Here is a 22632-nt window from a genome sequence, read left to right as displayed (position 1 = left end):
TTCTCTCCACCTTTAGCTTAAATTGCAGTCAGTCATGCTAATCGCTCCCTCAGCCTTGGTCAAACTGTCCTGGCAAAAATGTAACATTAAACAATGTAACATGGCAAAAATGTAACATTAAATCCATCTTTATGCCTGTTTTTGTACCTGCACTCATGCAGGTAAATTAGCTAAATCTAATTATTATTAGAGATAATAATAATTGATACATATTTTCTGGTCTTGTTTAAAACACAAGACCACAAACCTCGAATTGGCCTTTCGAGTTGACTGGCAAGTATTAGGTCATTCACGCTTGCACTCTCCCTGTGTTTCCTCTTCTTCCCCTCGCTAACACCTCACCCATCTTCGGTCCTCATGAATCACCCTGATTTCTTCTTGCCATGTTCATATTAGATACCAGCCTCTCCACCTGTGCACAAAATCCTACTCCATTCCCTCTGCTCAAGGTCATCACTAGCAAATACCATTTCCCTCTTCCATCGTTGTTTCTCTCTGCTGAATAATTTCCATCCACCTACAAACACAGCTCTTGCTTCTCTCACCTTAAAATGTTTGACTCTACTACCTCCACCAACAGCTGCCCTATTTTTTTTTTGGTCCCATCTACAGCCAAACTCCCTGAGGGATTGTTTATCCACGTGTCTCCAATTCCCCTCCCTAAACCTGCACCAGTCATGCTTTATCTTAGCCTTTGGGCTCTTGTCAAGGATACCAATGACAATTACGTTGCTAAGTCCAATGGTCAAGTCTCAATCTTCATCTTTCCTGACTTATTGGCAGCATTTGACAGTGGATCGCTCCCTCCTGGATGCAGCTTCTTCATTTGGTTTCCAGGACTTCCTCCCTCCCTAGTCAGCATGGACTGACTTCCCTTCCTCACCCTTTCCTCCTAATGCTGGACAGAGGCCCAGGACGTGTTCCTTGCTTCTCTCCTCTGTACACACTCACTCCTTTGATATCTATTTTTGAGATTTTAAATTATATACACACACACTATATATACATACATATATACGCATATGTATATATATCTACAAAAATTCAAAAAAAAAAAAAAAAAGCTTATGTCCATCCCTGACCTCACTCCTGATCTCCAGGCCTGCAGATTCAATTGCCAAATGAACATAGCCACCCAAATTTTAATAGGTGTCTCAAGCATGAAGTGTCAAAACTCAAGTCCTGATATTCCTCCTGAAATATGCATTACTAACAGCCCCCTTCTCCAGCTAAATTAATGGCAACACCACCCTGCAGTTACTCAAACCAAGAATTACTGGGTCTCTCTCTCTCTCTCCATACACACTGCCCCCGAATCCAGTTCATCGTGCCTCTGCAAACCTATTGCTCACCCTTACTCACCACATACCTCTTTTTCGTTTGCTTTGTTTTCTTTGAGCCTAACTGATCTCCACAATTATGTGGTCCAACTCTCCAGATACAACAGCACCTTTGTCTCTCGTGAGTCTGTCTGGTTTTGTTTTCATGGACGTGCTCCTCCTGGAGCCCTCCCCTGCTACCTCCAGCCTGGGCAGGCGCCTAGGCCTGCTACCCTCTGCTCTCTTAGGTCTCCCCTCACCATCACCCTAGGGGTGACCCAAACCCATGATTTCCTCTTCTATGATTTATTCATTGATTTTGCTAGAGCATATCTTTAAGCAACTTCTAAAAAGGAAACAGCATATGACAGTGAAAATTGTTGAGACTTATGTCTACAAATGGCTTCACTCTATTCTTCTATTTGATTTGACTGGGTATAAGGATTCTAAGTTGCCAATTATTTTTATGTAAAATATTTAAGGTTATTGGGCGGCGCCTGTGGCTCAGTGAGCAGGGCGCCGGCCCCATATACCGAGGGTGGCGGGTTCAAACCCAGCCCCGGCCAAACTGCAACAACAAAAAAAATAACCGGGCGTTGTGGCAGGCGCCTGTAGTCCCAGCTACTTGGGAGGCTGAGGCAGGAGAATCACCTAAGCCCTGGAGTTGGAGGTTGCTGTGAGCTGTGTGATGCCACGGCACTCTACCGAGGGCAATAAAGTGAAACTCTGTCTCTACAAAAAAAAAATATTTAAGGTTATTTAAGGTATAATTTCATTGTTTCTAGCTCCCAAGTTTCCTACTGAGAAGTCCAATGTCATTTTCATTCCCAATAGTTTGTTTCAATGTTTGTTTGTTTTTGTTTATTTGTTGAGACAGGTCTCACCTCACTGCCCAGGCTAAAGTGTGGTGGCGTCATCATACCTCACTGCAACCTCAACTCCTGGGCTCAAGGGATTCTCCTGCCTCAGCCTGGGACTATAGATATGTGCATGCCTTGGTAATTTTTTCTATTTTTTGCAGAGACAGGTCCTCCTCTTGCTTAGGCTGGTCTCAAACTCCTATTCTCAAGTAGTCCTAGGCCTCCCAAAATACTATGATTACAGATGTGAGCCACTGCACCAGTGGAATTCTTGGAATATTCAGAAGTAACCATCATCTCTTTTTTATCATTGTTCATCTTTCAAAAAAATGTATTTATTCTACTTCAGTATCCAACTACTTTACTGATTTTTTTTAAATTATGAAAATAGAATTTTTAATTTCCAAGGGCTTTTTCTTATTCTGTGATTATTCTGTTATTGTAGCATTCTGGTTTTGTTTCACTGATACAACTTCCTTATCTGTATGAGGATATTAAAACTTATGTCATTTAAGTTATCTTCTGTTCCTTGTGCTCTAATGTTTCCAACTTCATTTTTCAATTTATACTATTTGTTTTGCTTTCTTCCAGTCAGTGTTTTCACTGAGGATCACCAAATGTCACCGTCTGGAATTTTTCTGTGATTCACATTCTCTGGAGAAGCATCCTCCAGTTTCCTATCTAATGGGTATACGGGGTTGGACTATTAAGTTCAAGAACTCATCCTAGGAAAAGTGCTACGTACCTCCTTGCTGAATATCACTACTGTCACCTTTGCAGAACTCCCCTTGGTCATCCGGTGACAGTAGTGATACTCAGCAAGGAGGTAGGTAGCACTTTTTCTAGGATGAGTTCACAAACTTAAAAGTCCCACCTCGTACAGCAGCAGTTGGCTTTCTGGTGCTGGAAGTGGGATAAAGACTGGAGATCTCACTGTTAAATGTGAGCCCTATTTCCATGGGGCATCTCAGTATTGTCCTCTGTACCTGGTATCCCCAAGTCCAGTATCTCCCTGGTTCAATTTCTCTGCAAAAGTATTCTCTCAGCTCCTGAAAAGGCACAGGTGGGGCACCTGCTTACCTAACTGGTGTAGGTTTGGAGTCTCTCATCTATATCCACGTATCTACACCTTGTACAGACGTATAAACACTCTCTACTCCAGCCCCTGCCTCACCTCTACCTTCCTGAGTATATCACATCTGCAGGATTCTCTCAGGGGACCATCTGGCTTTCCCATTTCCTCCCCTCTCCCAGACAGCGTGACTTGTCTCCACTCTGATCTGGCATTTGTCATTTCTCCATCCACCTTCTATCATCATATTGTGGTTCCATTAATAGAGGTTCTCTGGCATCTTCAGAAATGGAGTTTCCCTGTTTCTTTTAAGGGTTATTTCATAAAAAAGAGAACAATGTCTTTATTATCTGAAAACGAAGTAGTTTTTGTATGCTAATTATTTCAATGGCCTTCATATCGCTCCTTTATTATACCACAAGAAAAGGACAGTTTATTTTGCTTTGAATCTCCCATAACCCCTATCAGCATTAAGCAGAGGATGTTTTTGTGCAATATATATGCACTCAGGGTTTAATACACATTAAGTAATTAAATAGATTTTCTCCTTGGCCAAAGGTGTAAGGTGCATACTTCAGCAGAGACTTCCAGTTATTTAAAGGGCCTTTACTAGTTCCAAAGTTCCAGCTCCAAGTCAAACAGCATACTCACAGAACACCAGGGCAGAATAAGACTGCCTGGGACCAGAGGCATTCTGCTCATGCCCACGGCAGGGGCAAAAGGAGGTCATTTTCACCTGCAGGATTGCTGGTTTGGGTGCCACACTGAAAATGCAACAGCCAGGTGACACCAATGCTCATTCTGTTTTCTTAGCATCAGTTTACTTAGTGGTAGTAGACTATTGTGAGTACTGATCCTGAGTCCCATGAGGCACTACATTTATTTAATTTCTTAATGATTACTAAACCCTGAGAGCATGCATATTGCACAAACACATTCTCTGCTTAACGATTACAGGGGTTATGGGAGATTCAAAGCAAAATCTGCTGTTTTGCTCCATTTCAGGGTTAGCAGGGAAATAACCATGGCCTTCAGTTTCTATCATAGTAACTCAGCCTAGTTACCTGAGCAGCGTGATGTGGGAAGGTCTTCATGATGATACCATAGATGCCTAGTTACCAGTGTTCACAAAGTCATTAAATTATCCGCAGTCTTTCCTCATCCAGTGCTATTCAGTTAGCCAGTGCCACAATAATATCATGTAACAAATCACCCCAACTCAGTGGCTTAAAACAATAATTACATATCCTCCCAGGACACATAACCTGTGCAGGTCAGCTGGGGAATGACTGTTCTGGCCTGGGTATGCCTGAAGCAGCTCTGCTTCACCCTGCAGCCAGCAAGGCAGGCTCTGTGCCCTGTGTCTCTCATCTTCCTGCTAGACTGGCAGGCCAGCCAGGGTGTGTCCCTCTCCTTGTGATTGCAAAGACAGAAGAGGACAAGCCTGTGCTTGTGTCACATCTGCTAACCTCCCATCAGCCAAGGCACCACATCCAGAGTGAAAGGGTGAGGAAACACAACTGGCTACAATGGGAAGGCATAGCAGAGTTACAAGAAAAGGTGTGGGCACATCATTACAATCCTCTTACTGGAGAGAGGTGGTATGGCAAAGAGCTGGAATTAATCCAGTCTACTATCCAGCCCTTTTCCAAGTCCTCTTCTACCACCACCTACCCAATCCACGGCAACAGAAGAACTGAAAATAACTCCTTAAGACAAATGTAGTCAAAGTAAAACTGGAAGAAAAAAGTATCAAAAGCAGCCCTTTTTAGAATTCTCCACCTCATTGTTTACCTCTAATAGAAAGGATAATTAAGAGAATGTGTGTGCTGACGGAAATATTTTGAATGGTGATCCCCATCCAACAACGTATTCAGGCCTTTCTATTTCTGGCCACAAAAAGCAGGCCTAAGCTAGGTGGGAAAAGCTAGTGGAGCTGACCAAGAGCAGACACATCCACAACAAGAACTGTCACCGGTCAAAGCTGGGAAGTCACCATGTCCAGAGGAAAGGGGTGAGGAAACACAACTGGCTACGGCGGGAAGGCTCAGCAAGTCAGTCAGGCTTCCTTTCACGTCCTTACACTGGACATGAAATACGAACAATTTAACTTCCATTAATACATCAGCTTGCAAACTCCCTCAGCTTTTACCCAATTACTAGGCACGGGTGCTCGTTAAAAGCAGGGCAGATCATGGTACAAAGGCATTACAGAAGGTTCAAAAACAAAACAAAACTAAGAAAAAACAGTGAAAAGGAGACTGAGTGGGGATAACAATTCTTGCTTTCTTCAAGCATATCCAGCAAAAATAGAACCAAATATCTCTATTACTTCCATTACAAGATAAACATTTTACTTCTTTACCCCCATTATACCGAAGGCTGGGCCCTTCATAAAGCTCTGAAGGGAAAAAAGGCATCTATGGCCTGCGAACAAAGTTTTTTGTTTTTGCTTTGTTGTGTTTACTTGGTTATGAGTGGTATCAGAACAAAATGTCTTCATCTACTTTAGCACTTTTTTCCAATATACCCTTAAGAACACAGGGACTGAAATAACATCTGAGAGTCCCAGAAGTATTTTGAGCTGAGGGCACAACAAAAGCCCTGCTATGCTACATAAAATGGGGCCGAGATTCACAGATAATAACAATAATGCATTTCTGCTCCATGCTTTTCATCTTGATAGGTCTGAATTACCCACTCTCTGAAGTCACAGGGTGCTGTAACACACCCCCCCCACTCAAGAGCCACCATCTCTCAGATCAGAAGACTGTGATATTTCATAGCTTTATAAACAAGAAGAAATAAAGGTAGTTCTCATGCCTGAACCAACCTTCCTCTCTCATTTTTGGCAAAGAAGTGCTGCATTTAATTTAATGTGTATTCAAGGCTGGGAAATCAGGTGCCAATTAATGAATGCACTGCCTTGTACCTTAGCTTTGTTGGCCCTGGTTGACATTTCAAATCATGTAATCTTCCAATTTTGCATTCAACCTCCTATCATTTTGTAACAAGTTAGAAATAAAAAGTACTATGTATCAAAAGTCTCCACTTCTAAATGGCCTCCTCACTCCCCCAAGGATTCTAGAATTTACTCTGAGTTACTGTTAAATGTGCCTTATCCTAAGAACCAATAAGCAGAAAACAAATACCTTCAAGGAAAGGAGTTGCTGGTCTAAGGCACGGGCGAGTTCCAACATCATTGCGCATGGCACGGCTGAATCTGTGGCTCCCACAAACACTCTATTGTCCCAATGATTAAAATACTTGGAGTCGTAATGGCAGGCCAGGACCAGGTGTCGTTTCGCAGTGGGATTGAGAGTACTGATGATATTTGAGAAAGACCGGTACCCATAAGGCGTCTGACTCAAGAAGGTGTCTACTTCCAAGACCCAGTCGGCCTTAAGTCTCTGAATTCGCTGCATGATGTGCTGATGGAAACAGAAACCAAAATTTCAGATCTAAACAGCTTTCATTTATTAACTATGTTTTTTATATTTTACGTGATGTCTTTCAAGTTAAATTTGCACTGTGTGCTTATTCCATTACTAACAATATTGCTATAATTGCTACTGTAAGTAATAGCATTACTTACTAATACTAATCCTCTTCCTCTCCCCAACTTTTTCCCCCTTCCAATCAATCCTAGCCAATTGTTAATATTAGCCAATGTTAATATGCCTGTGTAGACCTTTCCACATATCTTCTCTTTGCTTGTATAAAATCATACTAGCATATAAACATATATGTTTGGTGGGGTGGGGTAATATGTTCTTATAGTAAAAGAACCTACTTACACATTATTCTGTCTCTTGCTTTTCACACTTAACAATATATTTTAGCCAGGCTCAGTAGCTCATGCCCATAACCCTAACACTCTGGAAGGCAGAGGCAGGTGGATTGCTTGAGCTTGGAAGTTCGAGACCAGCCCAAGCAAGAGCAAGACCCCATCTCTAAAAATAGCTGGGCATTGTAGAGGGCACCTATAGTCCCTCTACTTGGGAGGTCGAAGCAAGTACATTACTTGAATGCAAGAATTTGAGGTTGCTGTGAGCTATGACACCACAGCACTCTACCAAAAGGGTCAAAGTGAAAATCTGTCTCAAAAAAAAAAAAAAAAGCCAATATCCGGGGTGTCCATAAAGTTCATGTGCAATTTAAATTAGTTTAACATAGTAAACTGCACATGAAGTTTATGGACACCCAGTATTACAGACACAGTCATAATTTAAGAGATAGAGATCCAATTCAGAAGTATTAAAATCCACTTTTAATATTTCTAGGAGGCTATCAAGGATGTTTGAGAAATCACAGAGACCAAAGTCCCACAGATCTCCACCTCTACCCTAGATTCTTCGAAGGCAAGAACTGCAAATGTGTGCCAAGTGCATAGCATGTGCCCAGGTTCACCAAATGTTTCATATGTAATGATCATTAACAAAAGATAGTAATGCCCACCTGTTGAGGACAACATAGAAAGCTCCCATAACAGAGGGTGCTTAGAGGATACTGAGATCACTGTAAGAATCACTAAGCAACTCTGAACCATAATGACATAGCAAGCAGCTTTCCCTCTGCACCCAACGCAGGGGCAGACCCACTGAAAACACTGGCAAAAATAAAAAACAATTTCTTTCCCATCTTTCCTGGTCACCTTGGGCCTTAATAGGCAACACAGAGGGCTGACAGAAGAAAGCAACAGGTAAAGCAAGTGGCACGATGCACAACGGCGGGAACTAAAGGTGACTTCTTTAGGAACAAACTCAGAAGTGATAGGGGATCTAAGTTCACGGCTAGTTCATCCCTATTTTCCCTTGGCCTCATTTTTCTTTCACAATGTGTTCCCTTCATTTGAAACATTGTATGCATCTTTGTAAGCTGCCTTGAATTTTCTTCTAAAAAAACCAATGGCAAACTATCAAAATAACAGTTTGTCCCACAGTTAACATTCAGGAGGGAAGGACCTTAAAATGATAAATGAATAACTAACAATAACTGGAAACGAATAGGAGCTTTTCCCCTTAAAGAAATACAGGATTTTCTATCATAGCCAAGTCTCCTGTGGCCTGCCTCTCACTAATGTGACATGACACGTAGGCAAGGGCCTTGAAAAAACTGCAGCAGGAAGCTTCCAAGGAGAGGGGAATTTTACCAAAGGGAGGACACTGATTCTACAGTCAATTCTGTGAAAGCCGAAGAAACAAAGGATTCCCCAGCTGTTCATTCCTTGCTTTTTGTGGTAGATGGATTCTGCCCCAAATAGTATTGCATATACTGAACCTTACCCTTGCTGTTATAAGTTCACATGTCTTTTCACATTATCAAAATAATTATGTTTATAATATTATATATTATAATATATAATAAATCATAAGTTATAAATAAAATTTAATCATAATAATTATAATATATAATATAAATAATATATAAATAATATATTTATAATCTTTTTGAAATCAGCATTCAGAACTCACTTATTTTATTATTCTCCACAATTTTTAGTATTGTGCTTTGCTCACAGTACCCTATCAGTAAATATAGCTTCATTGTAATTTGGAAATAAAAGTTAATTCAATGATAATATATAAAATTATATGACACAAAACATTAATAGTCTGAATAGAGAGAAATTACTGTGCATCTGAGATACACTTTTTTACTTAATATGAAAATAAGTTATTCCTAGGGTTTGTAAAAACAAAAAATTTCCATAAAAGGGGTCATCTTAAAAAAAAAAAAAGCATATACTCCGCACATCTGGTGTCCAGATGATGAGCTGCTCCATGAAATGCCTTTTTCAAAACCACTTGCAGCTTGCAAGTTTACAAAATTGGGATTTTTAAAAAAGATATCTGTTGGCATTGCTCAAAAGTCTCACACACAAACTCATTTCTCAACTAGTAACCAGGTCTCAGGCACAATTTCTAATGTCTAAGTTGATACTAAAATGCACAAAAGAAGCAGCAAATGCCCCCAAGAGTTTTCCCTGAAGTAATCTTTTTTTAATGAGTATATGTTTTGTTTATCTTAGCAACAAAAGAAATCATCTTTATAAACAATCAAATTGTGTGTATAATCTAATTAGGTCACCAATATCTCTTGTGCTTTTGGCTTTCAGATTTAGTCCACAAGTTCCCACCACAAGTTTCTAGAAGAGGCTCTCAACAGCAGGGCGTGCTTGGCTGTGGCAGGGCGTCTAAAAGCAGCTGTGTTCTCCCCAGTCCAAAACAGCAAAAGGCTGGGCCCTCCAGGCATGCTACACTTGTGTTTTAAAATCAGGTGGGGAGACGGATGTTGGGAGGGAGTCAGGGAGGGTGACAGAGACTGTGAGATGAAGTCAGATGGAGATTGTGTAGAGAAGGAAGAAAATACAGAGATAGAGCTAGAGATGAGGGGACGGGTAAAAAGGATCTCATGTGACATTCTACTTGCCAACAGGGTGACAGGGGAGATTCATTCCAGGTTAACATTAGTGAATGATCCTGGGACTCATTTAATTAAACTTAAATTCTAATTTCCAGGTTGTAAGAAAGAATGTCAATAGACTGGGTTTGTTTGAAGGAAGCAGATTGTCCAGTATTTGCACTAAGTCTACAAACTGATTATTGTGAGAGGGCTACCACTGAGAACTTCAGGTGCCTTTTTATTCTTGAGTATACCGCATACAAGTCCCTCAGGGACGGCTGCCCTGAGGGTGTCCCCAGTATACACATACTTTTCTCTGAAGTTCACTTTCAGCTTCTCAGAGGCACTATGTTTATCTATGGGGTATTTTAACCCCTGAAGTTTCTAGTTTGCCTCTTTTATTTCTTTATTTACTTGTTTATTTATGGTTGAGATAGGCTCTTGTTTTGTCACCCAGGCTGGAGGGGATAACTCACTAATCATAACTCACTGCAGCTTTTAATTCATGGACTCAAGTAATCCTCATGCCTCAGCCTCCCCAGAAGCTGGGACTACAGGCTAATACTACCATGTCCCACTAACTTTCGTTATTTTTTTCAAGGGTCTCAATATGTTATCCAGGTTGGTCTCGAGCTTCTGACATCAAGCAGTCCTCTCCCCTCAGCCACCCAAAGTGCTGGGATTACGGGCGTGAACCACAGTGCCCCGCCTAGTTTGCCTCTTTTAGACAAATGACATTGTTTGCCCCTTTGTGAGACTTTATCATCCTAATTTTTAAACTTATTTTTTATTCCTATCTTTGATAGAAATCAATGAAACAACTCTAAATGTTAACCCCTTTAAATTATTTATTTTACAAATTACCTCCTCAAAATAAAAATAGTCCAATAATCCAATAGGCAACTTTGGGCTCAATGGTTAAGAGACCATGAAAACACAGAATGTGGGATATGGGGCCCCCAAAATATTCTCTTTGTCTAAAAAAGAATCCATACCAATGTGCGTCTTTATTGATAACTCCAAAAGTTAATTCACTAACCAATGTTCTATCAACAGCCTTAGATAATCCTTCCTTGCAAGTTCTGGGCCAGGAGTGTCACTGTACTGTCAGGCCCTCATTCTCCTTAGGGCAGCAGTTCTCAACCCACAGGAACTGTATTAAAGAGCAGCGGCATTAGAAAGGTTCAGAACCACTGCCTTAGGGAAACTGTCTTCTCCCTGGAGGGAGAATAAGGCCAGTGACAATCTACTTTCTCCAGGGCAGTGCTTCTCAAACTGCAGAGTCTGGCTCAGAGTCTGGCCCACAGTCAAAATATATTTTTCATTTTATACACACAAACATACTGACATATTTAATTGAAACAAAAGTTCTATGGAAGATATTCCTGTTACCTGCATTTCACTCTGATATTGTCAATTCATAATCACCAAGACGTGGAAGCAACCCAAGTGCCTATCAACTCACGAATGGATTGACAAACTGTGGTATACCATGGAGTACTATTCAGTCATAAAAAGTATGGAGACTTTACATCTTTTGTATTAACCTGGATGCAGGTGAAAAACATTTTTCTTAGTAAAGTATCACAAGAATGGAAAAAGCCAAGTACCCAATGTGCTCAATACTAATATGAAACCAATAGATAAACAACTACATGCCCATACAAGAGAAAAGCACAATTATATTCATATGGCAGGGAGGGGGGAAGAGGGAAAAAGAAAAGAAAGGAGGGAAGGGGGTTGGCAAATTCTCACCGAAGATGCACAATGTAAGGGTATACAGCATACGTCCTGGGTGAAGGGCCCAACTACAACTTAAACTTTACCCTAGAAATGATAACAATGTAACTTAAACATTTGTACCTTCATATTAATCTAAATTTTAAAAAAAGAAGAAAAAAAGTTAAGGACTCGGTACTTCCTGTGATGTTGTACTCCAGACAGAGATCTCACATATAAACTCATTTAGATTGCCATGTCTCACTTAATTCAGATCATTTACTCTCAGTCGTTTGATTTTCTTGGTTGTTTATTTGATGAGTCATAAGATGACAGATCTGAATATTAGACAACTTAGAACAGCCATAACCTTATCCTTCATGCGAAAGCCAAGTATTCAACAACTTTTAGGTTTGTGTCCTGTATTCTCACCTGACGAGCAGCAAAGCTTCCGGGGGATCCTGGGTATCTCTCTCTCAACAATGGCCGCAGGTCATTTTGCCACATTTCAGCAATACGGGTGCCTTCTGCAACTTGCTGAAGAGATGATGAATTCAAAATGGCTGGTTGGTGATGATTCTGAGGATTAAACAAAATTGTTTAACTGGCTATCATTGCATAATATGTTTAAGATCCTCACACATTTACAATTAATTGCTTTAAACCGCAAAATACAGGATAACTTTTAGTCATATGAAGTAAATTAAACTTTAAAGTTGGCCCCTTACATCCACTGCATCTAGCCAAGAAATGTTCTTAAAGCTAATTTTACCTGTTGCTTTTTTAATGTAGCTACTAGAAAATTTAAAATTACATATGTACCTTTCCTTATCTTATTTCTATTGGACAACACTGACACAGATGAATGTAGCAGTTCCTTTCAACCTAAGCTAGACAATTCTATTACCCACTAAATAATAAATTTTTTATCTTCAGTTAAAATTATTTTACTTATTAATTTTGTATATAATTTTATTTTTTATAAATAAAAAGTTGCCTCCCAAGTCACTGGGGTTACAGTGGCTTGGGAGGCAACTGTTTGCCTCCCAATTTTAGAGCCACCTCACCAGGCTCTAAAATCATTTTAATATGCTAATAATACTCATACTTTTAGGTATATGAGTTAAGTCGAACTTAAGATGCTAAATAATGGCTGAAGCGGTGGCTCATGCCTGTAATCCTAGCACTTTGGGAGGCTGTAGTGGGAGCACAGCTTGAGACCAAGAACTCAGACCTGCTTAGGCAATATAACAAGACCCCATCTCTACAAAAAATAAAAAAAAAATAAAAAAATAGCTGGGCATGTAGTCTCAACTACTCAGGAGGGAGATGGATGGATCCCTTGAACCCAGGAGTTGGAAGCTATTGTGGCTATAATCACACCACAGCCTAGGCAACAGCGAGACTTGGTCTCTAAAAATAATGAAATAAAATAAAATGTTAAATTAACATAACATGGGGCGGCGCCTGTGGCTCAAGGAGTAGGGCGCCGGTCCCATATGCCGGAGGTGGCAGGTTCAAACCCAGCCCCGGCCAAAAACCACAAAAATTAACATAACATGTAAACTTGTATTTTGGGTATGACCTTATACATTCTGTATTTTCCTATGATACTATTAATGATGAATCATTCATTCACTGATTCATTCATTACTTATTTTTCAGGCACTGAATAATGAAATGTGTTACTTCTCCTCAAAGGAAAAAGAGTGATGGACCAGAATGATGAGGGTAATATAAGGATATTGAGTTATTTGGAATGCAAAACAGAAATTAGGGAAGTCTTGTCTGTTTTACATCTTTTCCAGGACCGAGTTAGTTGACTCTGTTTAAATAATAGTGCAAGTATTTTCACTCCATGTGAACCACTTCACGTGGCCAGTGAGAAAGAAATTGGGATTAGAGAACGCTTAGTGCCAAATTACTTATTATACTCACCTACACTTTGAGATGGCTCAGTGTTACTCTGCAGTATTTATCGTGCAAAGAGCATGAACGGTAGGATCAGACAGACCCCCTCAACTCAGAACCCCACCACTTAACAGTTGTAACTCTGGCCAGGTGACTAAACCTTAAGGCTCAATTTCCTCATCTGTAAAAGTAGATGTAGTAACACCTACAATCGCAGGCATCATTAGGATTAAGTGAACTACTATATGTAAACTGCTGTAGTAAATACAGAATATGTTAGTTCTATTACTCCCTTCTATCAAACTCTAAATGAATTTTAGAGCCAGAAGAGCCCCTTGGGGATGACCTAGCAGCTAGATCAGTGGGCTAGTCTAGCCCAACCTCCTTGATTGGTATCAGTGGAAATTGAAGTTCATAGAGATCAGCTAACTTCCCAGGGTCACAGGTAAGTCCATGAAAAGATCCTGCCTGCGCCTTCCCTGTCCCGTGCTACTCCCACTCTGCGCCCCTGCCCCATCTTCACCTTGCACCTCCAGTTTACTCCTGAATGCGGGTGTTGTACCTGAACGGTCAGAAGGTTTGTGTCTGTTTACTGATGATACTTTTTTTTTTTTCCAGTTTTTGGCCTGGATCAGGTTTGAACCCGCCACCTCTGGTATATGGGGCCAGCGACCCATTCCTTTGAGCCACAGGCACCGCCCCTGATGACACACTTTAAAATATATTTCCTTGATAGATTTGTCACAGCAGCCTTTAAATTTCTTGGTGCCTCCAGGATCTAAGTCATGTTAGCTCTCAAATAGCACTTTGAGAAGAAAGCTGAAGCTCAAAGACAAAGTCACATAAATGTTCAAACAGAAAAAAACGGAAAATGGAAGACTTCCATGTTAATTATTACTTAATTCAGCCAACAGGAGCTGGTCTGATCTCCCCCCCTCACCCCTTCTCACCATGCTTCAGTCACCCTGGCATTCGTCCAGGCCCTAACGTGCACCAAAGTTAGTGCCTTCTGACTTGTGGGCTGGTCTGTTCCTCTTCACCTGGTTAATTCCTGCTCAATTCAGGTTGTAGCTTGGAAACGGCTTCCTAGTGTGTTTACTTGTTTCATATCTGCATTTCATACTGAGGGCTGAAACTCTCATGTTTACCACTCTCCCCCATGCAGGATCCACAGGGCCTGGTTCACACTGAGCATTCAGTAAGAATTGGGCAAACTCATCAAATAAGCAATCAAGACATGAACTATGTTTCTAGAACTATCTTTGCTAAGACTGTGTTTACATAATAAGAAAGTAAACTGGGCATTTTTGTCATGATAAATACCAAATCAGTTGAATATGCAAGCAAGTATAAAGATAGAGAGGCAAGTGGCCACCTGCTACGATGGTCCGGTAAATTCTGTGGTTCAACATCAGTGACCTTTGTTCTTTTTGAATTTCTGGAGTTGATGCTTCTGAGCTGGATTAACCCAGGTAGTCACTATGATAATCAAGAACTGTTCTGTCAAAGGCAGTTTGAGCAGTGGCTTCTTAGCTATTTATTGTCCATTAACCTACATAATACTTCACTCCATGTCCACAGAGAAAGGAAAGCAGGCTCATATTTAAAAGGATAATTAGGGCCAGGCGCAGTGGCTTACGCCTGTAATCCTAGCACTCTGGAAGGCCAAAGCCAGTGGATTGCTTGAGCTCACAGGTTCAAGACCAGCCTGAGCGAGAGTGAGACTTCACCTCTAAAAATAGCCCAGTGTTGTGGCCGGCGCTTGTAGTCCCAGCTACTTGGGAGGCGGAGGCAAGAGAATCATTTAAGCCCAAGAGTCTGAGGTTGCTGTGAGCTATGATGAGCTATGATGCCACAGCATTCTACCAGTGGTGACAAAATAAAAAAATAAATGGGTGATTTATAGAGACTTGAAAAAGCTCTTAAAATGTTTAAGAAAAACAGGACCAAAATAAATTCCCCCAGCCCCAGCATCTTTAATTGTAAGAGATAGTGCAGATGAAACCTAGTTGGCAAATAGCACTAAAAAAGTTAATCAATAAAGGGTAATTCAGAAGACAGGCTCACTGATGCTCATGAATTTAGAGACTTACATGCATTTGTTCCTCCAATCTCCTGGGCTCTCCTATTTAATCAATAAGGCCTGTCTCCCCTTGCCTGTCTGGGGGCAAAGATGTCCCTGTGAACTCACAGGGAAAAAAGGTTCCCTGTCAATGAAGGATAGAGAAGAGGAACCACCACCCTCAGTTAATTACTTAAGTCCTGTTGTTCATTAAAGCCCTGTGTGGAAAAGCATTTCACCCAACCTAAATAGCACATATTTAATTTTTAAGGTATATTACTCTGAGAACTCACTAAATATAAAAACCTATGTGGAGATGAGAAGAACAAGTAAGAGAAGAAACCTGGGAAGAAAGTGTGGACTCAGCAGGAGGAAAGTAACTGAGGCAAAAATGGTTTCGAGGCCAGTGGCAAGTACAAACACAACTTAGTGGAGGTTCATCTCAGTTAAAAGGAATTTAAACCATTTTCTATTGGTGCAGGTGTTATCAGAGGAATGAGGCTCTGTTACAGCCTTGTCTTTTCATCCAGGCAGAAAGGACAATAAGTCTGCTCTGGGTGACAAGAATCTTTCAGCCAAAATAGTGTGTCAACAAGATATCCAGAAGAATCTGCTCATGCTAATCACAAGGTACAAGGCCAGAAATGGTTTTAATTTCATAATTTGAAGAGCTGGCCCCGTTTGCAGAGGAATTTGAAGTTCCAACCAATGAATTTAAGGGAGATTATTACAGAAGTGCAGCCAATTCAAGTCCAGTTTCCATCCCATATGACTGTTTTCCAGGCAGCCCTCAGACCAACACCACTGCCTGCCTGCAAAGTCAACTCAACCGGCATTTACTGAAATTCTGTGTGTCACAAGACACTGACATTACAAATGCAGTTGGGTCTTTATTTTTTTTTTACATACAAGCAGCCCTCTACTTAAAAGCAGAGCAATTTAGGCTTTAAACACAATTTAAAATCAAATACCATCTCCCTCACTTACCAACTGTGACTAGAAAGATTTCTTATCTGTAAAATAGATATTATAGTGTTTACCTATCCGATGATAGAAACTCCAAAGGAACGTTTTGTCTTTCTCTCCCTGCCAACACCTAGCCTCCCACTGACCATCCTGTTCCTGTCTTGGCACCCCTATCACTGCTTTCATAAGAACCATGCAGCTTGGGGGAGTAAAGAGCTAAGAACACTTAGACCCATGGAAGAGGGGAACCCTAGGACTTTCAGAACTCTAGGTACTTTAGAATATATATGGCTCCCAGAAGCAGAAAACTCTGACATGCTAGAGACAACAGTTAGTAGTTTACCAGAGCTGACCCTGGAGGAAGGTGAAGCCAAATCTCCTTTATGTGTTTCCTCTCCTCAAAAAATCTACCCCTCCACCCCCAATATAACTTGAATTTTTCTACTTTGCCTTTGTTACAACGAAGGAAAATTCTACCAGTTAAAATAACACTGGGTCCCAGATTTATAATACAGAAAATTTGAAAATAATCTAAATATTTAAGAGTAAATAGAATGATAATGATTTTAGAATCATCAACTGATGCTTTCAATGAATTTTCTTGGCTTACGACAATACTCATAATACACTATTAAGCAATATCACAAGATACAAAACTACATGCAGCACAATTTCTAGTATGAAATAAATATTGATGTGTGTTTATTTATTTTTTATTTATTTTTTTGGCCGGGGCCAGGTTTGAACCCACCACCTCCAATACATGGGGCCAGTACCCTACTCCTTTGAGCCACAGGCGCTGCCCGGTATGTGTTTATTTTTTAAATAAATAATTAACCTTTATTGACTATTTATTACATGCCAGCAACTATTCTAAGTAAGTGCTTTACGTGAGTTAGCTCATTCATTCCTAAGAAACACCTATAAAATCGGTATAATTGCTATCTATCTGCATAAATGTAAACATATGTGTACATATATGGATATACAGAGAGAGAGAAATAGAAATAAAAAAGCAATTATCTATGAATAGTGAGATTATGGGTGACATTAGTTTTCTTTTTAGTATACTTTTCTGTATTTTCCAAGTTTTCTAAAATAAGCACGTTAACTTTATAATTAAAAGACTTCAATAGAAGCCATACTTTTTAGTTTATTAGAGCTAATATCTGTTTAAAAACATGAAGCCTGGCTGGGCATGGTGGCTCGCACCTGTAAAATCAGCATTTTGGGAGGCCAGTGCAGGAGAATTGCTTGAGCCCCAGAGTTTAAGACCAGGCCAGGCAACACAGTGAGACCCCATCTCTACAAAAAAATATGAGAAATTCTCCAAGTGTGATGCCATGCCTGTAGTCCCAGGAAGCTGAAGCAGGCGGATTGCTTGAGCCCAAAGAGTTCAAGGCTGCGGTGAGCTATGATTTTGCCACTGCACTCCAGCCTGAAAAACAAAGTGAGATTCTGTCTCTAAAAAATACTAAAAATATTTAAAAATTTTTTAATAAAGCATATGAATCTCTTTCAACAGACATCTGTCATTTGCACCTAAGAGAGGGCTGATTTAATGAGATTCCTTTTAATAAGGAATCTTGCTGACAATGTTGTACTAAAGGAATGGGCCTGTACTAAAAGAATCAGGCTGGGGATCAAGGGAGGAGGGAAGGAGTCAGGAGAGGTAACACTGGAATATGGGTCAACTCTTAGAATAATGATGACCTTTGAGCTTCACGAGGGACATCAAGAAAAGAGGAAAATATGGGGTAAAAGAAGAGAAGGTACCAAAAACAAATGACCTGTTTTGGAACTCCACTTAGGGTCTGCTCTGACACAGAAAGGGAAAGTAAGCTCTTCCCCTGGCCTCCAACCACCCCACTACACCCACATTCCTGTGCTACCTGGGCACCATTCCATGCACATCACCAGGACTCACCTACCTTTAGAGAAGAGAATAGAAGAGGAAAGGAAAGATCAGGGCTTCGGCCAAACCTTAGCTCTTCAATTTGCTAGCATCATAGTGGTCAAGTTTCCTCATCTGTAAATTGAGGGTGAATGTACCCTCCTCACAGGAGTACTGTGAAATTCAAGTGAGATTAGTTATATTTATATTAGATATCCTTTACCCAGACACCAATGCCCCTAACTATATATTTGTGTGACCACCTGAGAGCCTAGTAATTTATAATATTATTACTATGGAAAAATTATTTCCAGGTTTCAAATAATCAAATCATAATCTCTAAATACAACCATAAACTGGGATTGGCCTGATTTTCCATATTTGATGACACTGAAAGAGACACACACCTTTATTTCAAAACAAAGGAAATGGATTTCAAAACGGATGCTTACATCACCATGCCTCACCCTTGGGCAAACCAGTGTACCAACAGCATATCTCATATAGTTGAAAAAAAAAAAAAGTGAAAGGCCATAAAAAGCAGGAAGGCATGTATTTCAGTGCACTGATTCTTCTCCCAGGCTGCAAGACTTTATGAAGGCCTTGCTTAAGGGAAAAGAGAACAGAAATTGGGAAACATCGTGGTGATTGCCATTTGCTTCATTCACTGAATATTATTTGAAAGCAGTTTCTCCATGGAGAAGCTTCTTAAGATAAGTATAAAAGGTTTTCATGCTTTACAAGACACTTCTCAAAAGTTAAATTCTCATTAGTTTTAAACATTCTAAGACTCACAGTACCTGCTCTCACCCACAAATTCCCCCTGCCTACACACACCTACAAATGATCTTTTCAGAGCAGTTCATTGAAATGGTCTCCATCTTATTAGTCCCTTCTATTTAGATGTATGGTTTTTAATATCCCCTTCCCAATTTCCTACCAGGAAGGTGTTCAAGGTGAAGGAGAGGAGAGGATTTGTTTGTGTAACTCAATGCTCTTCTTCATGGGGCTGCTTCTACTGAACTCCCACAGGAAGTTGTTTTTCTTATAACGAAGTTCTCACATTGACTTCCTTCACTCCCACCAGGTTCCCTGTGGCCAGGGGTCTCCATGTGTGAGTGAGGCTTGTAATGACCCCTAAGTCATGAAGCTAAGTAAGCAGGATCCAGAACTGAAGTGAGCTATTCATATACATATGCAGGTGGCTGGCCAGGAGTGCGTATTCACTAGCATGCCCTGTTATTTTAAAACATTTGAGTAAATACAGGCATATTGTAAACATTGAAAAAAGCTGTTCAGAGCAGCGCCTGTGGCTCAAAGGGGTAGGGCGCTGGCCCCATATGCCACAGGTGGCAGGTTCAAACCCAGCCTTGGTCATTCAATTGCATTGTCAAAGTCTAGTTCTCTTTACTTTGCTGCTTTTCTTAGAATCTTTATAAACATACCATTTTGCTCTAGAGCCATTAACATTTACATAAGCCCTTAGCAATTTTATGATTTAAAAACCATAACACAAGAAAAGGAAATAACTGCAAACCAATTTGCTTCACACAGGGGGAACTTGCAAATCACTTTTACCTAACTTCCTTATATGACATGTTCACCTACCACTAGACTAATTCCTCCGAAAATAATATGTATCGTCTTTTAAGAAAAAAAAATGATTTTAAAGTAAAGTAGATCTCCAGTTAGGTCCTTTATTCCAAGTTGCTCCACTTAAAAATCTACACTTGATCTTAAACAAAAGGCTGAGAAGCCATCGCTTAAAAATACAAAACAAACCCACGCCCGCCCTGCGCTGCGAGACCCGGCGCCCGACAGCATCCCTGGATGCAGCAGAGCGGAGCCGAAGGCACATCCCAGGCGCGCCCGCACCCTGGCGGCCGCGGAGCGCACGGACCGCGGGCCTCACAGTCCCGAGGGAGCGGCGATGCGCCCTCACCTCCCGCTCAGCCGCCGCTGGCGAGACACACTTCCTGTGCCTATCAGCATCCCCGCCAGACCGCAGCCGAAGGGAGGCCGGTGACATCACGCAGTCCCCCTGACGTATCCAAAGCAGCCCCGAGGCCAGCCGAGGCACGCTGGCGAGGACGCAGACCCCCTCGGACTCGGGCGCCCACCGGATGGGGCCGCGTGTGCCGGGGCTGGAGACCGCGGCCCTGCCCCGCCTCCCGGTCTGCCTAGGTAGAGCTTGCGGGGCCAATTGTCCCTGCACCCGCCAAGAGCCATCCTGGTACAATTACGCCGAAACAGCCCCTCACCTTCTCGTCGGTCCAGTCTGCGACTCCACGACTGATCTCCCCCGCTGCCAAGGGCAGGGCGGCCACCAGCAACAGCAGGTGGAGTGTGCCCACGACGTGCAGGTCTCTGACTCCTGCCATCTCTCCCAGGCTGTCCGGGCGCCAGTTCCCTTGGCTGCCGGCGGTCACGAGCCCGGGAACGCGCGTCCTTCGCCTTCCCACTTCTCCACCCTTGGGTCGACTGCGCCCGCCTCCCCATCGCCAGCCGGTCGCCTCCGGCTGCGCCGCGCAGGCTACAGCCACAGCCTTCCTCCCCCGGACCTTAGCAAACCCGGGGCTGGGCTGCTTTGGGTGACACAAGCTTCTGAGTCCAAGCGAACAAAGACGACCGCTTCCTTACCTTGGAGAGGATGAAAGGAAGGAAGAAAAGGGCATGGAAAAGCCTTTCTACCATCTCCAATGCCAAAACAGGGAACAGAAAGGGGTAGAAGGGTTCATCACCAGTTCCGGCGGGGGTGCGGTAACTGGGGAGTTATGCTTCACACTTGCTGAGAACTATACCAGGCTCCGAAGTTTCCTTATTCAACCCCTAATCACATTTTACAGAAAAGGAAACGGAGACCCTCTATAGAAATTCTGTATGGACTCCTCAAGAAAAAGCATTTCCTCTGTAACAGTGCATCTTTACCTTTTCTCCATTTTCTCAGGAATAGTTGCCTTGCCTCATGGGAGACAGACCTGCATACTCTCGAATTGGCTTTGTAGGAGACAGATCATTATACTCACAAATTAAGAATATGTTTAAAGTAATTATCTGCAATAAATGAGATCTAAAATAGTCACAGTGGCTCTGAAGGCCTCCATCTTCTCCAGTGCATACCCCCAAAAGGAATACCCAAAAACAATTTTAGTGACTTTGTAACATCAAAGGTCATTGTTACGCAGATAATCCTAGAAGGGGAAAAAACATTTCCATTTTGTCTGTAAATTTCTGATCTAAGTGGTCAGCACAATCACTTCACTCTCCTCCTGATCTTCCACGGTGAGAATCAGAGCATGGCCTGCTCTGAGCCATCTACAGTCTACAAGTAACTTATAGTGCTTCCCCACCCCTCAGTCATAACAAAGACACTGTAACAGAACTATTTCCTGGAGAGCGAAGGTTTGAAAATAATGAAGGTTGCCAGAAGGCCCATTATTCCGTTTTACTATGCTTGGCTGTAAGGGTGAGATTTTTAAGAGAGAAAGGGCTTGTCTGGGAATACACTGTTCTGCCCCTCTCTGGAGCTACAGGAAAAGACAGAATTGACGTGCATATCTCCTTTTCTGATGTCCAAAATCGCTAACCCTACTCATGTCTGAAAAATTTAAGTGGCAATTTAAATCTCCAGACTTAAATAAAATTAAATAGCTTCTTTATGACATCCATGGACAGTTCAGATAATCAAACCACTTCAGAACTTCCTATTGATTGGTTTGATATTCAGAACAAAACCACTATCACATTTTCCAACATACACTGTATTTCCTCTCTTGTTGCCTAGGCCAACCTTGAAATAGTGGGTTTCCTGAGTGGCTGGGTAATGATGAACCTATTTGTTTTTCTTACCCTATTAACTTTATACCTTTACACAGTATGATTCCTATATGAAAGAGGAAGTGGACACAGCAAACCTATATGAAATAAAATGTGATAAATAAAATAAATGTGATAAATAAAACTTATACCATGCTAAGTATAAGCAATTCAGAATAAGAAATATGGAAATACTTAAATTAAAGTGATAACACATGATGATAATTTCTATTCCCAAGGGTTCTCCAGTCTTGGTTATATGTAAGTCAACAAGATGCTGTTGAAGTTTGGTATATACAGGAAGCAGACTACAAGACAGAGTTTAGCATGCAGGATAAGTGTTAGAGAGTGCTCTTGGGACAAACTCCTGTGGGAGGAAGGAGGAATAGGACAGGGCAGAGGTAGAAATTAGCAGCAAAATGAGCCCAACAGTTTCATCCAACTCCATCAAGAAACTTGAGGCTGAAATAGCCTGCCATAGTTGTTCCATGGTGGGCCAAAGTGGCTGTAACTTTATGTCCACACCATGATGGAGTGATTTCCTACAGGCTGCTCTACAGGCCATCCAGTTGACCACTAGAGACAGTCAGCAGGTCCCCTACAGCATG

At 41.4% G+C, this 22632-nt stretch overlaps 1 protein-coding gene across 2 annotated transcripts in view; it reads right to left on the bottom strand.

Moving 5' to 3' along the window:
* QPCT (glutaminyl-peptide cyclotransferase) overlaps window positions 1-20741 on the bottom strand; it is a 29871-nt gene extending 9130 nt beyond the window's left edge. The window contains exons 1-3 of one of the 2 annotated variants that reach the window (XM_053589809.1): window positions 20470-20741; window positions 11808-11954; window positions 6404-6682 (exon numbers count right to left, since the gene is read on the bottom strand). In XM_053589809.1, the coding sequence (XP_053445784.1) occupies window positions 6404-6682; window positions 11808-11954; window positions 20470-20589 (546 nt within the window). In that variant the 5' untranslated portion in view covers window positions 20590-20741. Of the gene's footprint in view, window positions 1-6403; window positions 6683-11807; window positions 11955-18675; window positions 18816-20469 lie in introns of those variants that run through there. The other variant, XM_053589810.1, reaches the window with a different exon arrangement.
* Between the last annotated feature and the right edge of the window lie 1891 nt (window positions 20742-22632).

Source organism: Nycticebus coucang, chromosome 4 (assembly GCF_027406575.1).
Source record: "Nycticebus coucang isolate mNycCou1 chromosome 4, mNycCou1.pri, whole genome shotgun sequence".
Taxonomy (NCBI): domain Eukaryota; kingdom Metazoa; phylum Chordata; class Mammalia; order Primates; family Lorisidae; genus Nycticebus; species Nycticebus coucang.
The sequence above is the reverse complement of the archived record's forward strand: the minus strand, read 5'-3'. Positions and strand labels throughout refer to the sequence as shown.